The following is a 20,898-nucleotide window of genomic DNA, read 5'->3' as shown; positions in this document are numbered from 1 at the left end:
TATATAAAACACTTGGCAAGGTATTAGGAGCTCATAGTAGTAGTATGGGGTGGGGATTAGTCAGATTTAATGAATTGTTCAACTTTTGGTTTTGTAGATACACTCAGATATCCTTCAGACTGGTTTTTTAAATTGTGTATGTTTTTAAAATTGTAAACTTGGCTATTACGAAGAAAGGTGAGAGATACGGGCTTCCCAGGTGGCTCAGTGGTGAAGAATTCACTGGCTAATGCAGGAAATGCTGGTCCATGGGGTCCTTCCTCTCCCTGAAAATCCTCTCCTGTCCCCACTGTCAGTTTACTCATATAGAAATTCCCCAATACCAAACAAGTAATGTCTTGAAAAGAGAGTCTGGTCATTCATGTGTCTCATATTTATCTAATTTGATTTTGGTCTCCAGTTTTCTCATCTTCCTTTGTTGCTGTCATTGAGAGAGAGAGTGGGACTGTTAGTCGCTCAGTCATGTCCGACTCTTCGCAACCCCATGGGCTATAGCCCGCCAGGCTCCTCTGTAGGATTTCCCAGGCAAGAATACTGGAGTGGGTTGCCATACTCTTCTCCAGGGGATCTTCCTGACCTAGGGATTGAACCTGAGTCTCCTGCATTGCAGGCAGATTCTTTATCATCTGAGCCACCAGGGAAGCCATGCCTTCATTGAGTTTTATTAGAGCATGTTTATGGGTTGCCTTCTTGACTGTTTTCTTTTTTTTTTTTTTTCATTGACTGTTTTCTGATGAACCATCCTGTTAATTCAGTGTGTTAAGATTCTGAGGCTTCCAGCCAAATTTGCCTGTTTCAGAGAAGAAGAAGCTTACCCACAGAAATCGTCTAACCATATCTAGGAGAAAATGACACAGGAGGTGTGAGGGATGTAAAGCTGCCTTACTAGGTTTATTTGCATGCCAAGCAGGCAGGCTCAGTTGCATAGTGAAGGCTTTGTCTCAGAGAGAAACCCTGCCACCTACTGGTTGGTGCTGAGAAAGCAGAATTAAAATTGCAGTTGCCATTGGAGTATTTTGGGGGCAATAGAACTATGGTGTTTGACACATAATTTTATGTATCTTGTCAAAACCTATAGAACTGAACACCGCAAAAGAAGTGAATTTTACTGCATATAATTTTTTTGAGCAACCATTATGGAAGGGGGAGTAAATAAACTGTAGGCTATGGCAAATCTAACTAGTAATAAAAATAAATCACAAAGGCTCATTGAAAAGAATGAAGAAGAAAAGAGCTAGCCTTGGGAAATAGCATTTTGACTGTATACTATTAAAATTAAAGACAAAAAGAACTGTATACAAACAAAGCACTCTGATTTATAAATTTGATTCTCTCAAGGTTATGGTTTAGGAATTCTTTCACTACTTTGTTTGTATTACTAGGGTTGAACACATAAGTAAATACATTGTTGATAATGAGAGTTGAGTTTCTCACAACAGGGAAAGAAGTTATAAATCAGGAAAGAGGAAGGCTAGAATGAAACCTCTGATGCTAGATTAGACTCAGAGGTGGTTGTAACATGGATTCATGTTTAGATAGATTAAAAAAAATAGTTATTATGTAGATAAATGAATTTTATATATATACATATATTGCCTGACTCTAGGCATTGTGAAGGGCTAGAAGCAGTTACAACCCCAAGAGTAACGAGCACACCTAGTATCCACGCCTTGGTTTCTTAATATCAGTAAAAGGAATCAGGACTCCCTGGAGAACTGGTTGACTTTAGGACTGAGGCAGGGAATATATAAGATAAGTCTGGAGCATCTTGTGGTGCCAAAAAGTTAGAATGTGCTATAGATATAGATATATGTTAGTTTATAATCCAAAGAATAAAATATCCATGAGTTCATACTGATAAAACGTATTGAGTAAATAGAGAAATGATGGTTCTTCCTTACTGAAGAATTCTAATTAGTAAGTGTAGAGAAAATAAGAGAGATGGACAGTCACCATTAGAGCACCACAGTAGTTGCTATAGGCAAGATCTACTGATGGATGCTAAAATTAGAGGCCATAGATTTGAGCAGAATCAGAGTATTTAGAAGTCTCAGAATATTTAGTAATTACAAAGAGAAAAATAGTACTTTTCAGTAGAGAATTCTGACAGATATCCTTTAGCCAAGAGATCAAGAGTAACATGAATGTGTTTACATGGACATCATGTATCCCCAATATGATCACTAAGAAGAGCACACGTGCACATGTACACACACAGAGATGGAGAGGTTCATTCCCCAAAGCCCAAATCGAGCAATATTCTTCAAAATAACTGGCATTCTACAAAAGTCTCCAAAAGTGTCAAGGTCATAAAAGATAAAGACTAAGAAGCTGTCGCAGACTGGAGGAGACTCTGGAAGCATGACAACTACATGCATTGTGAGATCCTGGGTTGGATTCTGAAACAGGAAAAGGATATTAGTAGAACTAGGAAAATCTGAATAAAGTCTTTGGTGAATAGTGTTGTGCCAAAGTTAATTTTCTAGTTCTGATGAATGGTCTGTGGCTGTGTAAGCTTAGTTTACAGAAGTGAAAGCTGGGTGAGGAGTATATGGAAATTCTCTATTATTTTTACCATTGTTCTATAAATCTAAACTTGGCCTCAAATTTTAAAGATTAACTATTAAAAAATACAGCTGCCATGTGTACCCTCAGTCTCTGTCCCCCATCTTTGACACAGATATCTTTTCAGAACTCAAAATTGGCTGGTCAGGAAATTAATTAACAAGTCAATGAGGGAGATTTAAATAATGGTGGGAAGTAGAGGCTGGATCCTTTCTTTTCATCCCCACTACTACCTGAGTGCCCCCAATACACATTTTCCTCACACATCTTGCAGTCTTTAGGTAAAGTCAGGAGTCCTCAGAATAATTTTCAAGACTCCTCTGGCATCCCTTTCCTCCCCTCCATATAGGGGGAAGAATTATGTGCTCTTCCCACATATGCAGTTCTCTTAAGAACTCAAGGATGTTTCATGTTTTGGCAGCTTTGCACATTTGGTTTTATCTTCCTGGAATATTCTACCCCCTTTTTCTTCACCTGACTTATTCACTCAGTTTTTATTTGTAACATCTTCTAAGAAGCCTTCTCTGACACCACCTCCCACTCACCTGATGACCTTCTTGAACTTCTGTAACCCATTTTTGCCCTCTGCAGAGTAATGATCACCTTGTGCTCTTTGTCTGTTCTCCCCATTACTGAGTGATCTTTCAAGGGTTGTGACCAAGTCTTACTTTTCTCTTACATCCCTTTTGGTGTAGGATGCTTCCTGGTTTGATGAATTGAGTGTGGTTGGTCAGGGATAGGGGAGACAGGATAGGAAGTTGGGTGAGGGGAATATTGTTAAAATCATTAGAGGCAAGAGGAAACTACACTGAGCCGCATGGGAAATTCATATCAGTTAAGTAGTTTTGTGGAAATATAAAATTCCCTTAGCTTTGTTGTCTCATAACTTGCTAGATAACTAGTTCAAAAGTCCTCCAAGTCAACCTTCTTGGAGGAGGTTGGTGTTTGTAGGACATTGTGAGATAGTGATGCTGTGGCATTGCCATGTCACTGGACCAGGAGAAACAATGGAGTACTATGAGGGAGAGAAAATATTTGAGCAGAAATCGTGAAGGAAAAGAAGCTCAAACTCCTTAGAAACTTAAAGAGCTTTGTAAAAATGACTCCTGCTTCGGTCACTCTTCCTTAATGTGTATTATTAACTATTTGAGAGTAAGTTGAAGATTCATCCCCCTTCGCTTCTCGCATAATTACAGCACTGTTATCAAAATCAGGAGATTTAACATGACATAATACTATTAATATGAAATTAAAAGATGCTTGCTCTTTGGAAGAAAAGCTATGACAAATCTGCACAGTGTGTTAAAAAGCAGAGCCATCACTTGCTGACAAGTCATCCCTATAGTCAAAGCTATGGTTTTTTTAGTAGTCATGTATGGATATGAGAATTGGACCATAAAGAAGGCTGAGCACTGAAGAATTGATGCCTTGGAACTGTGGTGCTGGAGAAGACTCTTTGAGAGTCCCTTGGACTGCAAGGAGATCAATCCAGTCCATCCTAAAGGAAATCAACCCTAAATTTTCACTGAAAGAACTGGTGCTAAAATCGAAGCTCCAATACTTTGGGCACCTGCTGTGAAGAGCCAACTCATTGGAAAAGACCCCAATGTTGGAAAAGATTGAGAGCAAGAGGAGAAGGGAGCGACAGATAGTTGGATGGTATCACTAACTCAATGGATGTAAGTTTGAGCAAACTCAGGGAGATAGTGAAGGACAGGGAAGCCTGGCATGCTGCAGTTCATGGTGTCGCAGAGAGTCGGGAATGACTTGACAACTGAACAGCAACAACAATACTATTGTTTAATTGCCCGACCTATCTAAGTTTCACTAGTTATCCCAATGTCCCTTGTAGCAATTTCTATTTTCTAATCCAGGAGCCAGTGCAAAATCACACACTGTATTTAGTTTATAGGTCTCTTTAATCACCTTTAGTCTGAAGTGGTTCCTTATTCTTTTCTCATCTAAAATCATTTATTCTCTAGACTGTCCCTTAGTTTGGGTTTGTCAGTTTTCTCACAGTTAGGTTGCTCTTGATGCAGTTTTGGTGAGAATGCCACAAATGCAGTGTTGTGTCCTTTTAGTACATCCTGTCAGGAGTGCATGACGGGCTTCCCTGGTGGCTCATTGGTAAAGAATCCACCTGCCAATACAGGAGACAGAAGTTTGATCCCTGATCCAGGAGGATCCCACATGCCACAGAGCAACGAAGCTCCTGTGCCACAGCTATTGGGCCTGTGCTCAGAAAAAGCCTGTGCAGCATGACCCAGCACAGCCAAAATTAAATAATATAAATTTAAAAATTAAAAAGAGTACATGGTATAAGTTTGTCCTATTATTGGTCATGTTACCTTGGACCACTTGGTTCAGGTGGTCTCACTTGGGTAAGGTGATGTCATCAGATTTTCCACTATAAAGTTTCTTGCTGAATAGAGGCAACAATATGTGCAGAGGCAAAACTGTGTTGTAAAACAGCATGGCATATTCGGGAACTAACAGTTCTCTATAGGTACAATGTAACATTTATGGCATAAGATGAGAATGGAGAGTCCCATAAGAACCAGATCCCAGAGAATCTTGAATGCCAAGCGAGGGAACTTGAATTTAATTAACCCGTAGACCACAATGAACCCAGTGGATTTTGAGCAGGGATTTGATGTAGTTAGCTTCGTGTCTGTCTTTCTGGTTTCTGGGTTTGGTTGGCTGCCAACGCCTAACCAGGTGAGGAATGCATTCTAGAGCAGGAAAAATATTTGTGCTTCTTTTGAGCAGATAGAAGAACCATAGCTGATGTCATTCTCTTAGGTTTAGATGAGAGGTGCAGCAGAACTCTTTCTGTGATCCTACGCAAAAGCCCTTTGTTTTGTTGTTGTAAGTAAGTTCACTACCAGAAAGACTCAGCCCTGCTGAAAAACTTGCTCTTAACTCAATGTAGCATCAAGGAACAAGTACAGCTTTAGAATAAGAAGACCTAAATTGAAATCCCTGCTCTATCAGTTCTTAACTGAGTAACCGTGAACCAGTCCCTTTTTGTTTAAACTGCATAGGATATTAACGTATACTTTGTGCGTGTGTGCGTGCGTGCATGCACTGCTGTTTATTTTTTAATTTATTTATTTTAATTGGAGGATAATTGCTTTACAATATTGAGATGGTTTTTGCCATATAGCAACATGAATTGGCCGCAGGTATACACGTGTGTCCCTCCCATCCTGACCCCTCCTACCTCCCTTCCCACCTCCCTCCCCACCCCATCCTTCTGGGTTATCCCAGAGCACCAGCTTTGGGTGCCCTGCTTCATGCATCGAACTTACACTGTCCATCTATTTTACATACGGTATTGTACATGCTTCAGTGCTATTCTCTTAAATCATCCCACCCTCGCCTTCTCCCACTGAGTCCAAAAATCTGTTCTTTACATCTGTAGCAAAGGAGATACAGATGTAAAAAACACACTTCTAATATATACTTTTTAAGGTTGTTGTGAGGATCAATAGATCTGAGTATGATATAAGTTTTAAAGTATGAGCCAAATTTTTGTTTTAACAGAGGCACTATGACACATAATGTTGTTGCCCACACTTTAGGCAGTTTCATGCCATTTTAGCAAATGTTACCATCTCTGATTAAACCAGTACTATTGTTTATTTTATGTTCTTTAAATTATCTTTTTTAAAAAATCAAAGTGAATTTTCAAGTAGTTTTTAGCACTTCAGTGAATGGAAAATCAGTATTTTTTTTTAATGCACATTAGGATAAGTGTATAATTAAGACATTATCTATGCACAACCTAAAATTATGTTTCTCCAGTGGGATGCACACACATTTTGGGAAATTATAGTGGTGGAAAGAAAGTTGGTCTTAACCCATAGCCTGGGCTCCAAATCTTTATTCTAATATTTAGTTTCTATCACCCAAAGGAGAATATTTTTCTGAGCATTAGAGTTATTTGTTCAGTGGGAGTGATAATACTAATAATACTTTACTCATGGGTTAACTTTACGCATGACAACACCTAACATGTATATGAGTTTCTTACTCCAGGTGGGGTTGAGGGAAAACACAAGTTTTTAAATAACAGAGCAAGAAATTGATAAGATGTAAATCTTTTAAAATTATGGCACTTTAAACAAGAAGGAAAGCATGTTGAATTCCTTCCTCACCTCTAAGACATTGAGAGTGAAACATCAAGTGAGAAATATTCAGTGTTATACCTGCCAATGATAGATTTTTGTTCTGTACCTGTGAGCTGAAGCAAAGGTATGTGTGAGATATCAGTTTTGGAAATAGAAGTGTCTAAAGACTGTCACTGGCCCTGAAACAGCAGCAAAGGAATTTTAAGATGTTTAGAACTTGAAATTAGGTTCAAAGAGAACAACCATCATGTCTCTAGGTAATATATATCTAGCTGTATATGTTTCTTGCCCCCAATCCACAGTAGCCTTTTAAAATAGACTGTTACCTCCTACTTCATAAGTGGAAAGTAGTCACTCAATCGTATCTAACTCTTTGCAACCCCATGGACTGCAGCCCACCAATCTCCTCTGTCCATGGGATTTCCCAGGCAAGAATATTGGAGTGGGGTTGCCATTTCCTTCTCCAGGGGATCTTCCCAACCCAGGGATCAAACCCAGGTCTCCTGCATTGCAGGCAGATTCTTTGCCTTCTGAGCCACCAGGAAATGCCAAGTCCTATTCTTGGAGCTTTAGCTAAATTAGCTAACCCTCACAATTCCCCATAAGACAGGTTCTAATATTCCTCTTTGTTTTTCTGTAAAACTGAAATTCAGAGAGATGAAGAAACTTGTTTGTAATTACTCAGACCTGGCAAAAACAGGATTTAGACTCAAGTTTGTCTAAGTTGAAATGTGTATTCTTCTAAGACCAAGAATGATGTCTGCTTTAAGGAAAATGAACTTCCTGTCAGCCTTTCAGTTATCCCAGGTAACTGTTAGGCTTGGAGCCTTTACCTTTACAGTCAACCAACCATGCCCTAAGGACTTTATAGATTGGATAACCTAACCTGAAAGTAAAAATATTGTATTTAAAAATGGAAATATTCTTTTTGTCTCCAGAAATAGAAGGGGAAACAGTAGAAACAGTGTCATACTTTATTTTTTGGGCTCCAAAATCACTGCAGATGGTGATTGCAGCCATGAAATTAAAAGACGCTTACTCCTTGGAAGGAAAGTTATGACCAACCTAGATAGCATATTCAAAAGCAGAGACATTACTTTGCCAACAAAGGTCCATCTAGTCAAGGCTATGGTTTTTCCAGTGGTCATGTATGGATGTGAGAGTTGGACTGTGAAGAAAGGTGAGCACCGAAGAATTGATGCTTTTGAACTGTGGTGTTGGAGAAGACTCTTGAGAGTCCCTTGGACTGCAAGGAGGTCCAACCAGTCCATCCTAAAGGAGATCAGTCCTAGGTGTTCATTGGAAGGACTGATGCTGAAGCTGAAACTCCAATACTTTAGCCACCTCATGCAAAGAGTTGACTCATTGGAAAAGACTGATGCTGAGAGGGATTGAGGGCAGGAGGAGAAGGGGACGACAAAGGATGAGGTGGCTGGATGGCATCACCGACTCGATGGACATGAGTTTGGGTAAACTGTAGGAGTTGGTGACGGACAGGGAGCCCTGGCGTGCTGTGATTCATGGGGTCGCAAAGAGTCGGACATGACTGAGCGACTGAACTGAACTGAACCTTCTTGAATTTATCAAGGCTTTCAAATTCATCATCCTGGTGGGATATTTGTAGCTGTAGGACTACTAATAATGCCATCGTGTTTGTTGAGCATATTGAATGTATACAGTGTGTGTATCCAGTGCCTTGGAAGCCCAAAAGTATCTGCTGCCTATGATGGAAAGAATATGTGCTTCGGGTCCAGAAAGACCTGTGTTTTAATCTTAGCTTCACCAATTACTACCTTGTGCTTTTGGCCAAATAAGTTTTCTTTTTGTGCCTAGTGTCTTGTGGGCATGCTTCTTACTATTTTATATTTACTTCCAGCGATCAGAGAAGATGGCATGCCTGGAGGCCGGAATAAGAGCATTGGGCCAGTCCAGGTGAGTTCTGGGTCTTACTCTGTGTGGTGCACCCTGGAAGCTGAAGCCTCCAGATGCTCCTGAAGCTGCTTACCTTGATCCTCCTCTCTGCTTCTGGTGGGGAGCCAACTTTACTTTCATTCCTGTTAAACTGCTTTTAGAACCTGGGTATGAATGTGTTTTGCAAATCTTAAATATATAAAAGATAATGATTAAAGTTCTTGTGATCCCTCAACTTGCTTAAAGGATTTTTACAGAAGGTGAACCCAATTCTGGTTCTAAAGCATCCAGAGGATAATTTACTTGTTAACTTTTTGCCCACATGGCTTTTGGGATCTTACTTCCCTGACCAGGGATTGAACTCAGGCCCTCAACAGTGACAGCATGGAGTTCTAACCACTAGACTTCCAGGGAATTTCCCAGAGGATTTTTATGTCAGTCACTTAAGGTTGTGGGTTGTAGTTAGTCTGGCAGAAATCAGCAAGACTACTTAGCTATTCAATGTTGTTAAAGGTATTTCCACCTAAAGTTCATTGCCTTATTTGTAAAGTGAGGAAGGTAATACACATTCAGTCCCACAAACATTTACTCAGTAGTACTTACTGTTTACCAGACTCCCTGTACTGTAAACTCAGTCTAGTGGGAAAGACATGTTTTTGAAGAGCTGGGTTAAAGGTAGGTGAAACTCGTGGCAAAGAAAAAGCAGTTAAAAGGGTTTTATAGGACTTCCCTCGTGATCCAGTGGTTAAGGCTCCATGCTTCCATTGCAGGGGATGTGGGTTCTATCCCTAGTTGGGGAGATAAGATCCCACATACCATGTAATCCCCCCAAGAAAAAAGCAGGAGGCAGGGGGAGAATGTTACAGAAGTCCAGGCAAGAGATACAGACTGTGGTTTCAAGTAGGGCAGTAATAGTGCAGATTGAGGAAAGGGAATAGATGCAAGAAATATTTAATAGGTAAAATTGGTAGGAGTTATCCAATTGAATGTGGGGGAATGAGAGAAAGACAGGAATTCAGAATTGTTTTAAGACATACACTGATGATGTATGGGAGGGTTTTCTGTCATGTGAGCCTGGTATACATATGCACTCAGTTGGAGTCTCTGTTTAATCAAAACTTCTATTCATTTATTCAGATCATGTATATGTCTTACAAATTAATATATTTCAGTCTGCATTCATATCTGCTCTATTTTGTGTGATAAAAACATATAACATGAAATACACCTCCCTAACAAATTAAGTGTACAATACAGTAGTGTCAGCTATATGCACGTTTTGTATAGCAAATCTCTAGAACTTTTTTTAAAGCTTGTGACTGAAACTATAATAGTAACTCCATATTTCTCCCTCCCCGCAATCCCTGACAACCATCATTCTACTTTCCCCTTCTAAGAGTTTGACAACTTTTGATACATCATACAAGTGGATTCATGTAGCACTTTTCTTTCTGTGATTGCCTTATTTCACTTAGCGTAATGTCCTTAAGATTCATCCATGTTGTAGCACGTGACAGGATTCCTTCCTTTTTAAAGCTGAGTAATACTCCATTTTTGTATATAGCACATTTTGGGTTTTTTGTTTTTGCTCTATGATTTTTGCTTTTAATTTTTATTGGAGTATAGTTGATCTTCAATGTTGTGTTTCTGTTGTACAACAAAGTGAATTAATCCACTCTTTTTTTAGATTCTGTTCCCATTATAGGCTATTACTGAGTGTTGACTAGAGTTCCCTGTACTGTAAAATAGGTCCCTTTTTAGTTAGCTATTTTATAGATAAGTACTAGTGTAGGAGATTCTCAGTCCCAGTCTCCCAATTTTTCCCCCACCCATTATCCCCCTGGTAACCATAACTTTGTTTTCTACATCAGTTCATTTGTACTATTTTTTTAGATCCCACATAAAAGCTATATCATATGATATTTGTCTTTCCTTGGCTTGCTTTCACTTGGTATGGCAATCTCTGGGTCCCATCCATGTTGCTGCAGATGGCATTGTTTCATTCTTTTTTATGGCTGGATAATATTCCACCGTGTATATGTATATATGTGCCACACCTTTATCCATTCCTCTGTTGATGGACATTTAGGTTGCTTCCACGGCCTGGTTATTGTAAGTAATACATAGCACATTTTGTTCATTCATCCACTGATGGACAGTTAGAGTGTTTCTACCTCTTGGCTGTAGTGACAGTGGCCTTGGCTACAGTGAACATGGGAGTGCAAATATCTCTTCAAGATCCTAGTTTCAACTCTTTTGAATAAATACCTGAGTGGGATTACTGGGTCATATGGTAATTCTGTTTTTAAGTTTTTGAGAAACCTCCATACTATTTTTACGTAGTCACCACACCATTTTATATTCCCACCCAAGTGCATAGGGTTCTAATTTTCCCCATCCTCTCCAGCACTTCTTGTTTTCTTGGGAGTTTTTGTTTGTTTGTGTAGTTGTTTGTTTGATTCTGGCCATCCAAATAGGTATGAGGTGATCTCTCATTACAGCTTTGATTTGCATTTCCCTGATGATTGGTGACATAGAGCATCTTTTTATATGCCTTTTGGGAATTCATTTGTTTTCTTTGGGGAAATGTCTATTAAGTATTTTGCTATTTTTTAATCAGGCCGATTAGTTTAATTGACTATTGGGTTGTAGGAACTCCTTATATATTTTGAATATTAACCTTTATCAGATATATGGTTTGTAAAAATTTTCTGGAGGGTGCCTGTTCACTTTGTTGACTTTGTTTTGGAGAAGTCTTTAGTTTAATGTAATTCCATTTGTCTGTTTTTGCTTTGGTGTCATAGTCACAAATTCATTGATAAATTAGGGTTATTGGATTAATACATATGAGCTACTATATATAAAATAGATAAGCAACAGGATAATGCTTTGTAGCACAGGGAATTATACCCATTATCTTGTACCTATAATGGAATAGACTGCAAAAATACTGAATCGCTGTGCTATAAACCTGAAACTAACACAACGTTGTAAATCAACTGTACTTCAATTAAAAAAAAATTAGTGCCCAGAAACTTTTTCTCTATGTTTGGTTTTAGGAATTTTTAAATTTTTATGTTTGTCTTTAATCCATTGAGTTGCTTTTTGCACATAGTGTGGGTAAAACTCTAATTCCATTCTTTTGCATATGGATAGCTGGTTTTCCCAGCATCACTTGTTGAAGAGACTCTCCTTTTCCCATTGTGTAGTCTTGGCAACTTGGTCAAAGATATTTTGACTGTATGTCTGGGCTTATTTGGGGGATCTGTATGTCTGTCCTGTGCCAACACTTTACTGTTTGATTACTTTAGCTCTGTAATATGTTTTGAAATCAGAAAATGCAAGGCCTCTAGCTTTGTTGTTCTTTCTCAGGATTGTTTTGGCTGTGTGGGGTTCTTTGGCTATGTGGGGTTCATATGAACTTTAGGATTTTTTTTTTTTCTGCAGAAAAAATACCACTGGAATTTTGATAGGGATTGCATTGAATTTATAGGACACTTTGGATAGTATGTAGTTTTTAACAATGTTAAGTCTTTTAATCTATAAACACAGGATGTCTTTCCATTTATTTGTGTCTTTAATTTCTTTCACCTCCTTAGTTAAGTTTATTCATAAGTATTTTATTCTTTTTTAATGCTATTGTAAATGAGATTGCTTTCTTAATTTTCTCTTCAGGTAATTCATTGTTAGTATATAAAAATGCAACTAATTTTCCATGTTGGCTTTGTATCCTACAGCCTTGCTGAATTCTTTGATTAGTTCTAATAGCTTTTTGGTGACATCTTTAAGACATAGAAAGACTATGTCTTCTGTGAACAGAAATAGTTTTACTTCTTCCTTTCTAACTTGAATGGCTTTTCTTTCTTTTTTTTTTAATTTGCCTAGTGCTCTGCGAGGACTTCCAGTAATATCTAGAATAAATGTGGTAAGAGTGGGCATCCTTGCCTTGATCCTGATCTTAGAGGAAAAGCTTTCCATTTTTTACCATTGGGTATGATACTAGCTATGGGCTTTTCACATATAGTCTTTATTTGTATTCGTTCTTTTTATATTTAGATACAATAGAAAGTTTATCCATTGGGAAGAATTCTTAAGCATTTCCTCAATGAAAAACCTTCCTCAGTATTACCTAATGTTCCTTTGCCATGCCAAGGGATCTTCAGTCATTTACATCTACAGACTCTCTGTTCTCTCCAGAGTTGAGGAAGCTGATGCGCAGAAAAATCTGTTTCATCTGTCATTGCATTTGTGGTTTTGATACTGGGCATATAATTTTCCTTTTAGTCTTTTTCTGTTTCTAGGTGGTCTGTTAGGAAGAGAGAGCTATTATCTCCAAGTCCTTAATTGTACTTAGAAGGAATAGAATTTCCACTTATTGAGGACCTGTTGTGCTCATGCACTTAATAACTTTATCTTAGATTAACCTTCTAAGTCTATCTGACTTAAACCTGTAAGATAGTGAGGTTTGCTCCAGCGTCTAGTGAGGGAACCAGGAGCTAAGAGGGAGTGTTATTACCTCTGTTTTACTGATGAGGGAGCTAAGGTTCAGAGAACTTGAATGATTTGCTCAACAGTAAGTACCCAGATAGGACATGTGGATGAGATTTAAACCCAGATTCAGGCACTCCCACACGCCCCATCTCCTGTTCAATGCATTAGTGGTTGTTTAGTGTCCCAGGGGACCCACAGGGAGGGACTGCTACAGTCCAACTGAGTCCAGCCAGGATCAGCGTGATTTTACCATAACTGGCCCTTCTCACCAAACTCAAGTACTCTCATGCCCTCCATGTTCTGGTCTTGCTTTCACCACCATCGCTGAGGCTACACATTCAGGGCCTCAGTAGATATTTTGTAATTTGATGGCACCATTTGTCTTCACGTGTCTCATAAAATATAAACAATGTTCTGTGTTCTACAGACTTCTAAGAAAAAAGATTTGGGTTGGTTTGGTTTTGGGGGGTTTTTTTCCTGGCTACATGTGACTGAATAAAAAAAGACAAACCCTCTAATTCAATATACAGTCCAAGCTACTTAAAACCAATCACTCAGCTTGAGCACCAGGTAAACATTTCTCATTTTCCCTCCAAGTCTTCTGTGCTGGCTGACTTCCAGTTCTAAATGTCTCCTGTGTTTATAACTGGAGCAGCCCTAGGTTCCCTCATAGGCTGCTGCAACAAAGAAGTATGCAATTTTGAGTCAGATAGACTTGGGGAGAAAATGTCCTCCCAGGCTTTTCTTAGGAACAAAAAGCAAAAATTCATCTGATTCTTCCTACTCAACACTCTCTCTGATTTTGTGTGCTGACTTTAGCCACCTTGGCCTCAACCCTGGGTTAAACACTTTATGGAAGAAGTGTTTGTCCACTCCCTGTATGGCATTGTAGTTAGAGCAGTGGACTGCATACATGGCTGCTCCGGCCTCTTCCTCAAACTCCTGCTCAGACATGGGCAGGTCAGTTTGCTTGTTGGAGCTATAATTTCTTTTATTCAATAGGCTTAGAAATGTCTTTCTTACTAAGAAAACTTGTGTAAAGGTATATAGTCAGTACTTAATAAGTGGACATTTATTCATTTATCCATCATGCGTTTATTTGAGTACTGCTTTCTTCTAGATTCTGTCATAGCCTAAGGTCTTATTGGGGATATTTTTGTGATACGTTATCCAGTGGTAATGAAGATATCATTGTCAACCTTCTATAATAGTTACTATCTGCTAGGCTCTTTTCTAAACATGTGTTAATATATTAATTTAATCCTCACAACAATCCTATATGATACTTACTATTATTCTCTCCACTATATAGATGAAGGAACTTAGGTTTACATAATTATATGACTTGCTCTAAGATGGTACAACTAGAAGGCAGCAGAACCTGGATTAGAACAAAGGTGATTTGACTGTAAAATTCAAACTCTTAACTGTTTTGCTATTCTGTGTCTCAAATACACGGAATTATATGAGTGGATAGAAGAAAGACGTAAAAGTCTGTCTGTGCTTAGTAATAGAAGGATTCAAAACAAAGGTGACATTTGAATTGGATCTTAAAGGGCACGTAGGAGTTTGCTATTGAAGAGTGGTGTTTCAACAATAGGAAAGACTAGATGAAGGACAAAGAGGAATGATGAGGAACCTAGAGGCTTTGTGGCTTGAGAGGAGGGGAAATGGGCAAAAGGAAGGCTATGGTGAGCCATAGTGCTGGAAGGCAAGCAGCCAAGCTGTCCTAAGATTATGAGAGAAAGACCTGAAGTATGGGGGTGGAGGGGAGGAAATTTGGTTTTCTCTCTAGAGAGTTCTAGGAATCCCCATGAAGTTTAAATAAGTTCTCAGTCCTAAAAAAGGAACAGAGGGCATCCTGAGCATTCAGTCTAACATATATCAATACCTTATCAAAGATATCAGAGGAAGAGATCGAAAGGATTATGTCTGGGCAAGAATTTGAGGAAGAGGCCAATCATTGGAGCAACCATGGTGACAGCGACCACAGTTCCCCTGGGAACAGGGCTTCGGAGAGCAAGCAGCCCTCACCCGGCTCTACACTCTCCTCCAGGTGAGCTTCAAGGCAAACCCAGCAGCCTCTGGGGGTCACTCAAAGAGTGGACTCATAAGCAAGCAGCCTCTGGGCTGGGCTGGTATTCCTACCCATCTTTCTCGGCTACTGTACTCTTGCTTCCTCAGTCTTTTGGGGTAGGAGTCAGGATAATGCAAAGCAGCATTTTGCAGCCACATTTTAGCTAAAGACCTGAAAATGTTGACATTCTTTTGCAGACTGCTAAAGTGCTATAGCCACTTTTTGTGTCCATACTTTCTTCACCTAACAGAATGACATTTTAATTGTAGCTCTTTTCTCTTGGTTATTTTTTCACTTGCAGAGGTGGGAATTGACAGTATCGGACTAAGCTATCATTTCTCTGCCTCAGCAAGAATGAAGATTTCCACATTATAAATTTTAAGAAACAGTGAAAACTTTTCAAGTTAGTCAGATTTGCTGGTATCATGAAATAACCGTTTTTGAAGACTCTTGGTTCTAGAATGGTATCTTAAGTTAGCTGTTAGGTGTGAAATATAACCAACCATCACCAAGGAAGATTCTTTTCTCCAGAAATCTCTGCAATAGGACATTTTTTATAAAGGCCAAATAATAAATATTTTAGGCTTTGCTGGCCATACATTCTAGGTCTTAGCTACTCAGTTCTGCCATTGTCATGCAAAAGCAGCCAGAGACAGGTAAATGAATGAGCATGGCTGTATTCTAATAAAGCGTCATTTACCAAAACAGGCCATGGGCCATAGTTTGCCAGCCCTGTTACAGGAGATTCATCTAGATAATATTAGTTAACTGAATGGTTAGATTTCTCCAAAAAGGGGGGAAGATAAGAATGTGCCTTTCTCTTGATATTTCATTATCGTTTTTATTCACTCATTTGTTCCCTAGTTTGTTCCTTCCTTTGAATGTCCAGGGAGTTGTTGCCACATGCCAGGTTCTTTGGTGCTGATTTGTTTTGTGGTCTGGTGAGACACTTAGCCTGTCTCTGACTTAGTTGTCCTAGCAGTATAAAATATAAACACTCACCTTTGTCATCACAGTCTATGAATATTCTGTGAAACTCCCCAAATGTGGCAAAGAGATCATGTAATCAGTATTTATTCAGTACAACTCTGCCAGGTCCTAAGTGTCCAAAGGTGAGCCACGCCTATACACACTCGCACAGAGTCCCCATCAAGTAGGGGAGACATACGTGTTACCATTGACTATGGTCCTGGCTTACTGAAGACAAAAAGCATAGCCAGAGAGCACCTGAGCCACCTCCTGGCTCACTTCCTCTGAGGAGGCAGTGGACCTGTGATGGTTCTGCTTGACATGAGACTTTTCTCTCCAGCAGGTCTATGGAACTAAATGGATTCGTGGCGTTCAGGGATCAGTACATGGGGATGTCTGTGCCTCCACACTATCAATATATACCGCACCTTTTTAGCTATTCTGCCCACTCGCCACTTCTGCTCCCACAAGCTCGAAGCCTGGATCCCCAGTCATACAGTCTGATTCATCAGCTGATGTCAGCCGAGGACCTGGAGCCACTGGGCACACCCATGTTGATTGAGGACGGGTGAGTGAGCCTTGCTGTATGTAGCCCTGCAGCTTCAATGTGGGCCCTTCCCCACCCCCTACCTTCATCCCGGGCTTCTCTACCCCAGGCTTTGCAATGAGTCAGGGTATAAGAAGTGATGACTCAGGCATCAGAGGACAAATCTGTGCTCATCGAAGTCAGTGGCTCTTCATTTTTCTCTTGAACATCTTTTCTCATAGAACTGGGGCTATTTATCTTTTCCTGTGGAACTGGGATTAAAGGGCTATTGTTTCTGGTTGGATTTAGGTAAGCCAGACCTTGGAATGGGTTTGAGCGCTTCTGTGCCAGAGATGAGCTGTAATTCTGGATATAATCATACATTAGGTTTAGGCTTCTTAACATAGTTGTGGCCTGTCTATGTCCCTAGTCAACATACTCTAGGGTAGCCCAGTGCCATGTGCTCTGTGTGCAGGCCTGAGGGAGTGGAAGAAATACTCTCAATCCTGTCAGCTCTGCCTGAGTAGATAATAGTTCGGCCATTTAGGCCTACATTTGACCTGGACCATAGGCTCTTTCAGTGTTATTAAGCTTAGATTTCCTCCTTTGCCCTGCCTGCCCAAGATACCCTGAGATTTCTTAAGCTAGTCTCCAGTTTCAGAAGAGGAAATTCACTTATCTTCCTATAGGGAAGACATCATCATTTCAGTTCAGTCACTCACTCAGTCATGTCCGACTCTTTGCGACCCCATGAAGCCATCATCAAACCTTTACATATCGGGTGTGGGGGTGTGGAGAAGAGTCACACCACAGGGCTTTGAGAAAAAGAAAACTGGGGCCCTATTTCCTCCAGCCGAGAGATGAGGAAGGCCCTGTTCCTTCATTCCATTGCACAGTAGCTTAGAAGCGTCGAGCAACTCTAGTTTCCTAAACACTCACCACCAGGGGGTGCAGTGAGAGCAAGAAAAGCTTCTGAATGCATTGTATTCTCTTTCAGCTATCTCGCCCCGAGGCTCAGTTTTACATCAACCCATGTATTGAGTGGGCACCAGATGGACCCTAATGGAGCTTTCATTGCCAAAACTGGTGCACGAATGATTGGGAATTTTTTTGTAACACGTGAAGCATTAGTGGACACCGACATTAAAAGTCATACTCCTGACAACTGCTCAAATGTCTAAGCCTCCTTTCCCCTTTGTAACCTTTTCTTACCAAACCTGCCCCTCCAGCCCTGAGCTTGCTGCGGGCCCCAGTCGTATCCTTTTATCATTAGACTGAATTGAATGGAGCTGGAGATCCATGGTCAAGGGCAAGGACCCCACTGTCAGAGACCCTTTGTGCCCTTAGGAGTATCCTCCTCCTTGGCCCCCATCCTCACTGCTTTGGCCACTAGAAGTAACTTTCCCCTCTCCATACCCCCTCCAGATATGCTGTGACTCAAGCAGAGCTATTTGCCCTGCTTTGCCGCTTGGCTGATGAGCTGCTTTTTAGGCAGATTGCCTGGATCAAGAAACTGCCTTTCTTCTGCGAGCTCTCAATCAAGGATTACACGTGCCTCCTGAGCTCTACATGGCAGGAATTAATCCTGCTCTCCTCCCTCACTGTTTACAGCAAGCAGATCTTCGGGGAGCTGGCTGATGTCACTGCTAAGTACTCACCCTCAGATGAAGAACTACACAGGTGAGAGCTCCTTGCTGGGGAGGAAGTCTTAGGCAACCAGACCATTGTCATCTCTGCAAGGCAGGGTGCCTGGCACTCCACAGGATGAGCATTAAAGCCACCCAGGGATGGACATGAATCTTCACTCAGATGCTGACTAACTTGTAACTTTGGTCATATCTCTCATCCTCAAGTTCTGAATTCATAAAGTAGGGTAGTGACAATAACTGCCCCAACAGGGTAGTGGCGAGGAAAAAATGATAATGTGCAGCAGAACTTAGCAAGTGCTAAGCTGTTACTTTGATCACATCTGGATTACTGAGTTAATGTATCTGGAAAAAACAGAAATCCGAAATTTTCCTGTAAGGTGAGGGGCTGTGAGCTATCATTTACAATCCAAGAACAGGACCCTGGAGTTACTGTAATACCTACTGTGTGCCAAGCACTGGGCTTGGTATTTTACATTATTGTCTTTCTTTCTTACAGCCTCCATCATTGTAGGTGTTTTTATGCCCATTTTATAGGTGAGAAAACTGAAGTTTGGAGGGACTTGCCCTTGAGGGTTTTAAATTTGAATCCAGTGTCTATATTTGAATCCGTGCCTGCCCAATTGAAATCTTAGGCTCTTTCACTGTATCTCAGATGCAGTAAGATAAGATCATGGGACTGAAATATTGAACTCTGCTTTCTTGATGTTTTCCACTGACTAGGATCCTTCTAACGTCCTTGCCTAGAGCAGGTGACACCCCAAAATCAGGGAAAAAAAGATCCATTGATACATTTCTGACTTGCTGACTTATTTATGTGAAAAACAAAGTTTAAATCCTATTTTAATATTTCACCTTTACTAGACAGTTTAAAATAATGGAAGTCATGACATTCTAGAACACCAAGAAAGAGAAGAAAAAGTACCTCCATGGAAGGAAGCTGGAGAAGGTGGAATACCAGCCCCCAAACTTCTCTTGCACATCTCCCTCTGCCACTTAATCATCATAATAAGCAGAGACTTAGGCTGGGAACAAAGCTCCAACACCTTCAAGGGCCCTTTGCATAGCTGAGGGAGGGAAGAGTCTAGGTACATTCTCCACTAGTTTTCTAATATTTCCTTATTAATGATGCTTACTGGCTTGATGGTAATCTATAAATGACAGGAGTTTTAACCCAGCTGACATTTGTCCTTAAACAGAGCTATCTGATTTTGCAGATAACCTAACCCCTTGTCTTGAGCCTCTAATTCACTTGTTTCCATCAATCTCCTGTCTCCTGCTCTGTAACTCTGGGCCAGCTGAGTGTTTGGATAGCCTAAGCCAGCTCTAATATTGTCAGAGTTTGCAAAACTGGCCCAGTGAGCTTGGCCTCCCTGTTTGCCTAGAATCCACCAGTGCAGCCTGAGGCTGTCTAAAAAGTGTGTTCTGCCCTTTGTGGGATGATGAATTTTCTCAAACCCTCTTCAGGTAGGCAGGGATCACTGACCTTGTGGGGTTCCCTGGCTTTATGTTTAATAAAAAATACCCTGTCCCACTCTTTCCAATCCCTTGAGCTGAAAGAACAAGGCAGGGACCAGTAACAGCTGAACTAGTGAGAGAAGTTTTACTTTCTACAAAGGGCCCTTATCAGAGAGAATCTAGAGCTCTACTATCCAGCATAATAGCTGCTAGCCTCAAGTGGCTATTTACATTACTTAAAATTAAAAATTTAGTTCCTCATTTACACTAGCCACATTTTAAGAGCTCTGGAGCCACATGTGGCTAGTGGCTGCTGTATCGGACAGTTGAAGATATACAATAGAACATTTCCATCATCATAGAAAGTTCTGTTGAACAGTGCTAACTTTGAAACACAAGTTGCAGCTGAGCTCTCAAGTGAGTTCTGAGGATAAGAAATAGATTTGTTGTTAGTACTCCCACTCCACTATGGAATCCTTCAGTGGAAAAATACAAGTTAAACTTCAGCATGTCATTTCTGATGTGACGCTGATTTATTGAGCACCTATTGTGTGTGCTGGGAGGAGAGGTGTTGAGATAACAGATGGTGCAGACATGGTTTCTGACTCTGAGATGAAAGCTCAGATTCTTGATTTAGGGGGTTGTGGGACAAATAGAAGCAGATAGAATCTACGTTCAGGGCGATACTAGTGGAGATTGAGGAGGCCGTACGAGGGACTGCGAAAGCATAGACTAGGGAACGAGTACCTCTACTTGCAGGATCAGGGAATGCTTGCCAAAGAGGAGGAGACATTTGAGCTGCATCTTGTAGGGGAATTTTTGTAAGCAGATTAGAGAGAATAGGAGGCAGGCAGGAGAATAACACAGAGTCCTAAAAATTATAGAGATTCTGAGTGAGTGGTTTGAACATGTAACCAAAATGCAATCCTGTGGATTAGAGTATAGAGAGAATACATCTGAGAGTGAGAGAAATCAGGGGAGGAATGAGAGAAATGAGGGGAGGAATGACAGGAGAGAAAGACAGAAAGACAGTCATCAGGGTACTTAAATGCTAATCTAAAAAAATTTGGATTTTATTATGTCAGTGGTATTAAGTCGTAGGACATTTCAAAATGAAGCAAT

General features: G+C 40.3%; 1 protein-coding gene across 2 annotated transcripts in view; it reads left to right on the top strand.

Annotated features, from left to right (window-relative positions):
- Positions 1-20,898, top strand: part of NR6A1 (nuclear receptor subfamily 6 group A member 1) — a 220,235-nt gene that overhangs the window by 183,527 nt on the left and 15,810 nt on the right. Inside the window, exons 4-7 of one of the 2 annotated variants that reach the window (XM_018055752.1) lie at positions 8,575-8,630; positions 15,002-15,156; positions 16,487-16,714; positions 18,098-18,352. In XM_018055752.1, the coding sequence (XP_017911241.1) occupies positions 8,575-8,630; positions 15,002-15,156; positions 16,487-16,714; positions 18,098-18,352 (694 nt within the window). The remainder of the gene's footprint in view (positions 1-8,574; positions 8,631-15,001; positions 15,157-16,486; positions 16,715-18,097; positions 18,353-20,898) is intronic. The other variant, XM_018055753.1, reaches the window with a different exon arrangement.

The sequence above is a fragment of the Capra hircus genome, chromosome 11 (genome assembly GCF_001704415.2).
Source record: "Capra hircus breed San Clemente chromosome 11, ASM170441v1, whole genome shotgun sequence".
In the NCBI taxonomy this organism is placed as follows: domain Eukaryota; kingdom Metazoa; phylum Chordata; class Mammalia; order Artiodactyla; family Bovidae; genus Capra; species Capra hircus.
The sequence above is the reverse complement of the archived record's forward strand: the minus strand, read 5'-3'. Positions and strand labels throughout refer to the sequence as shown.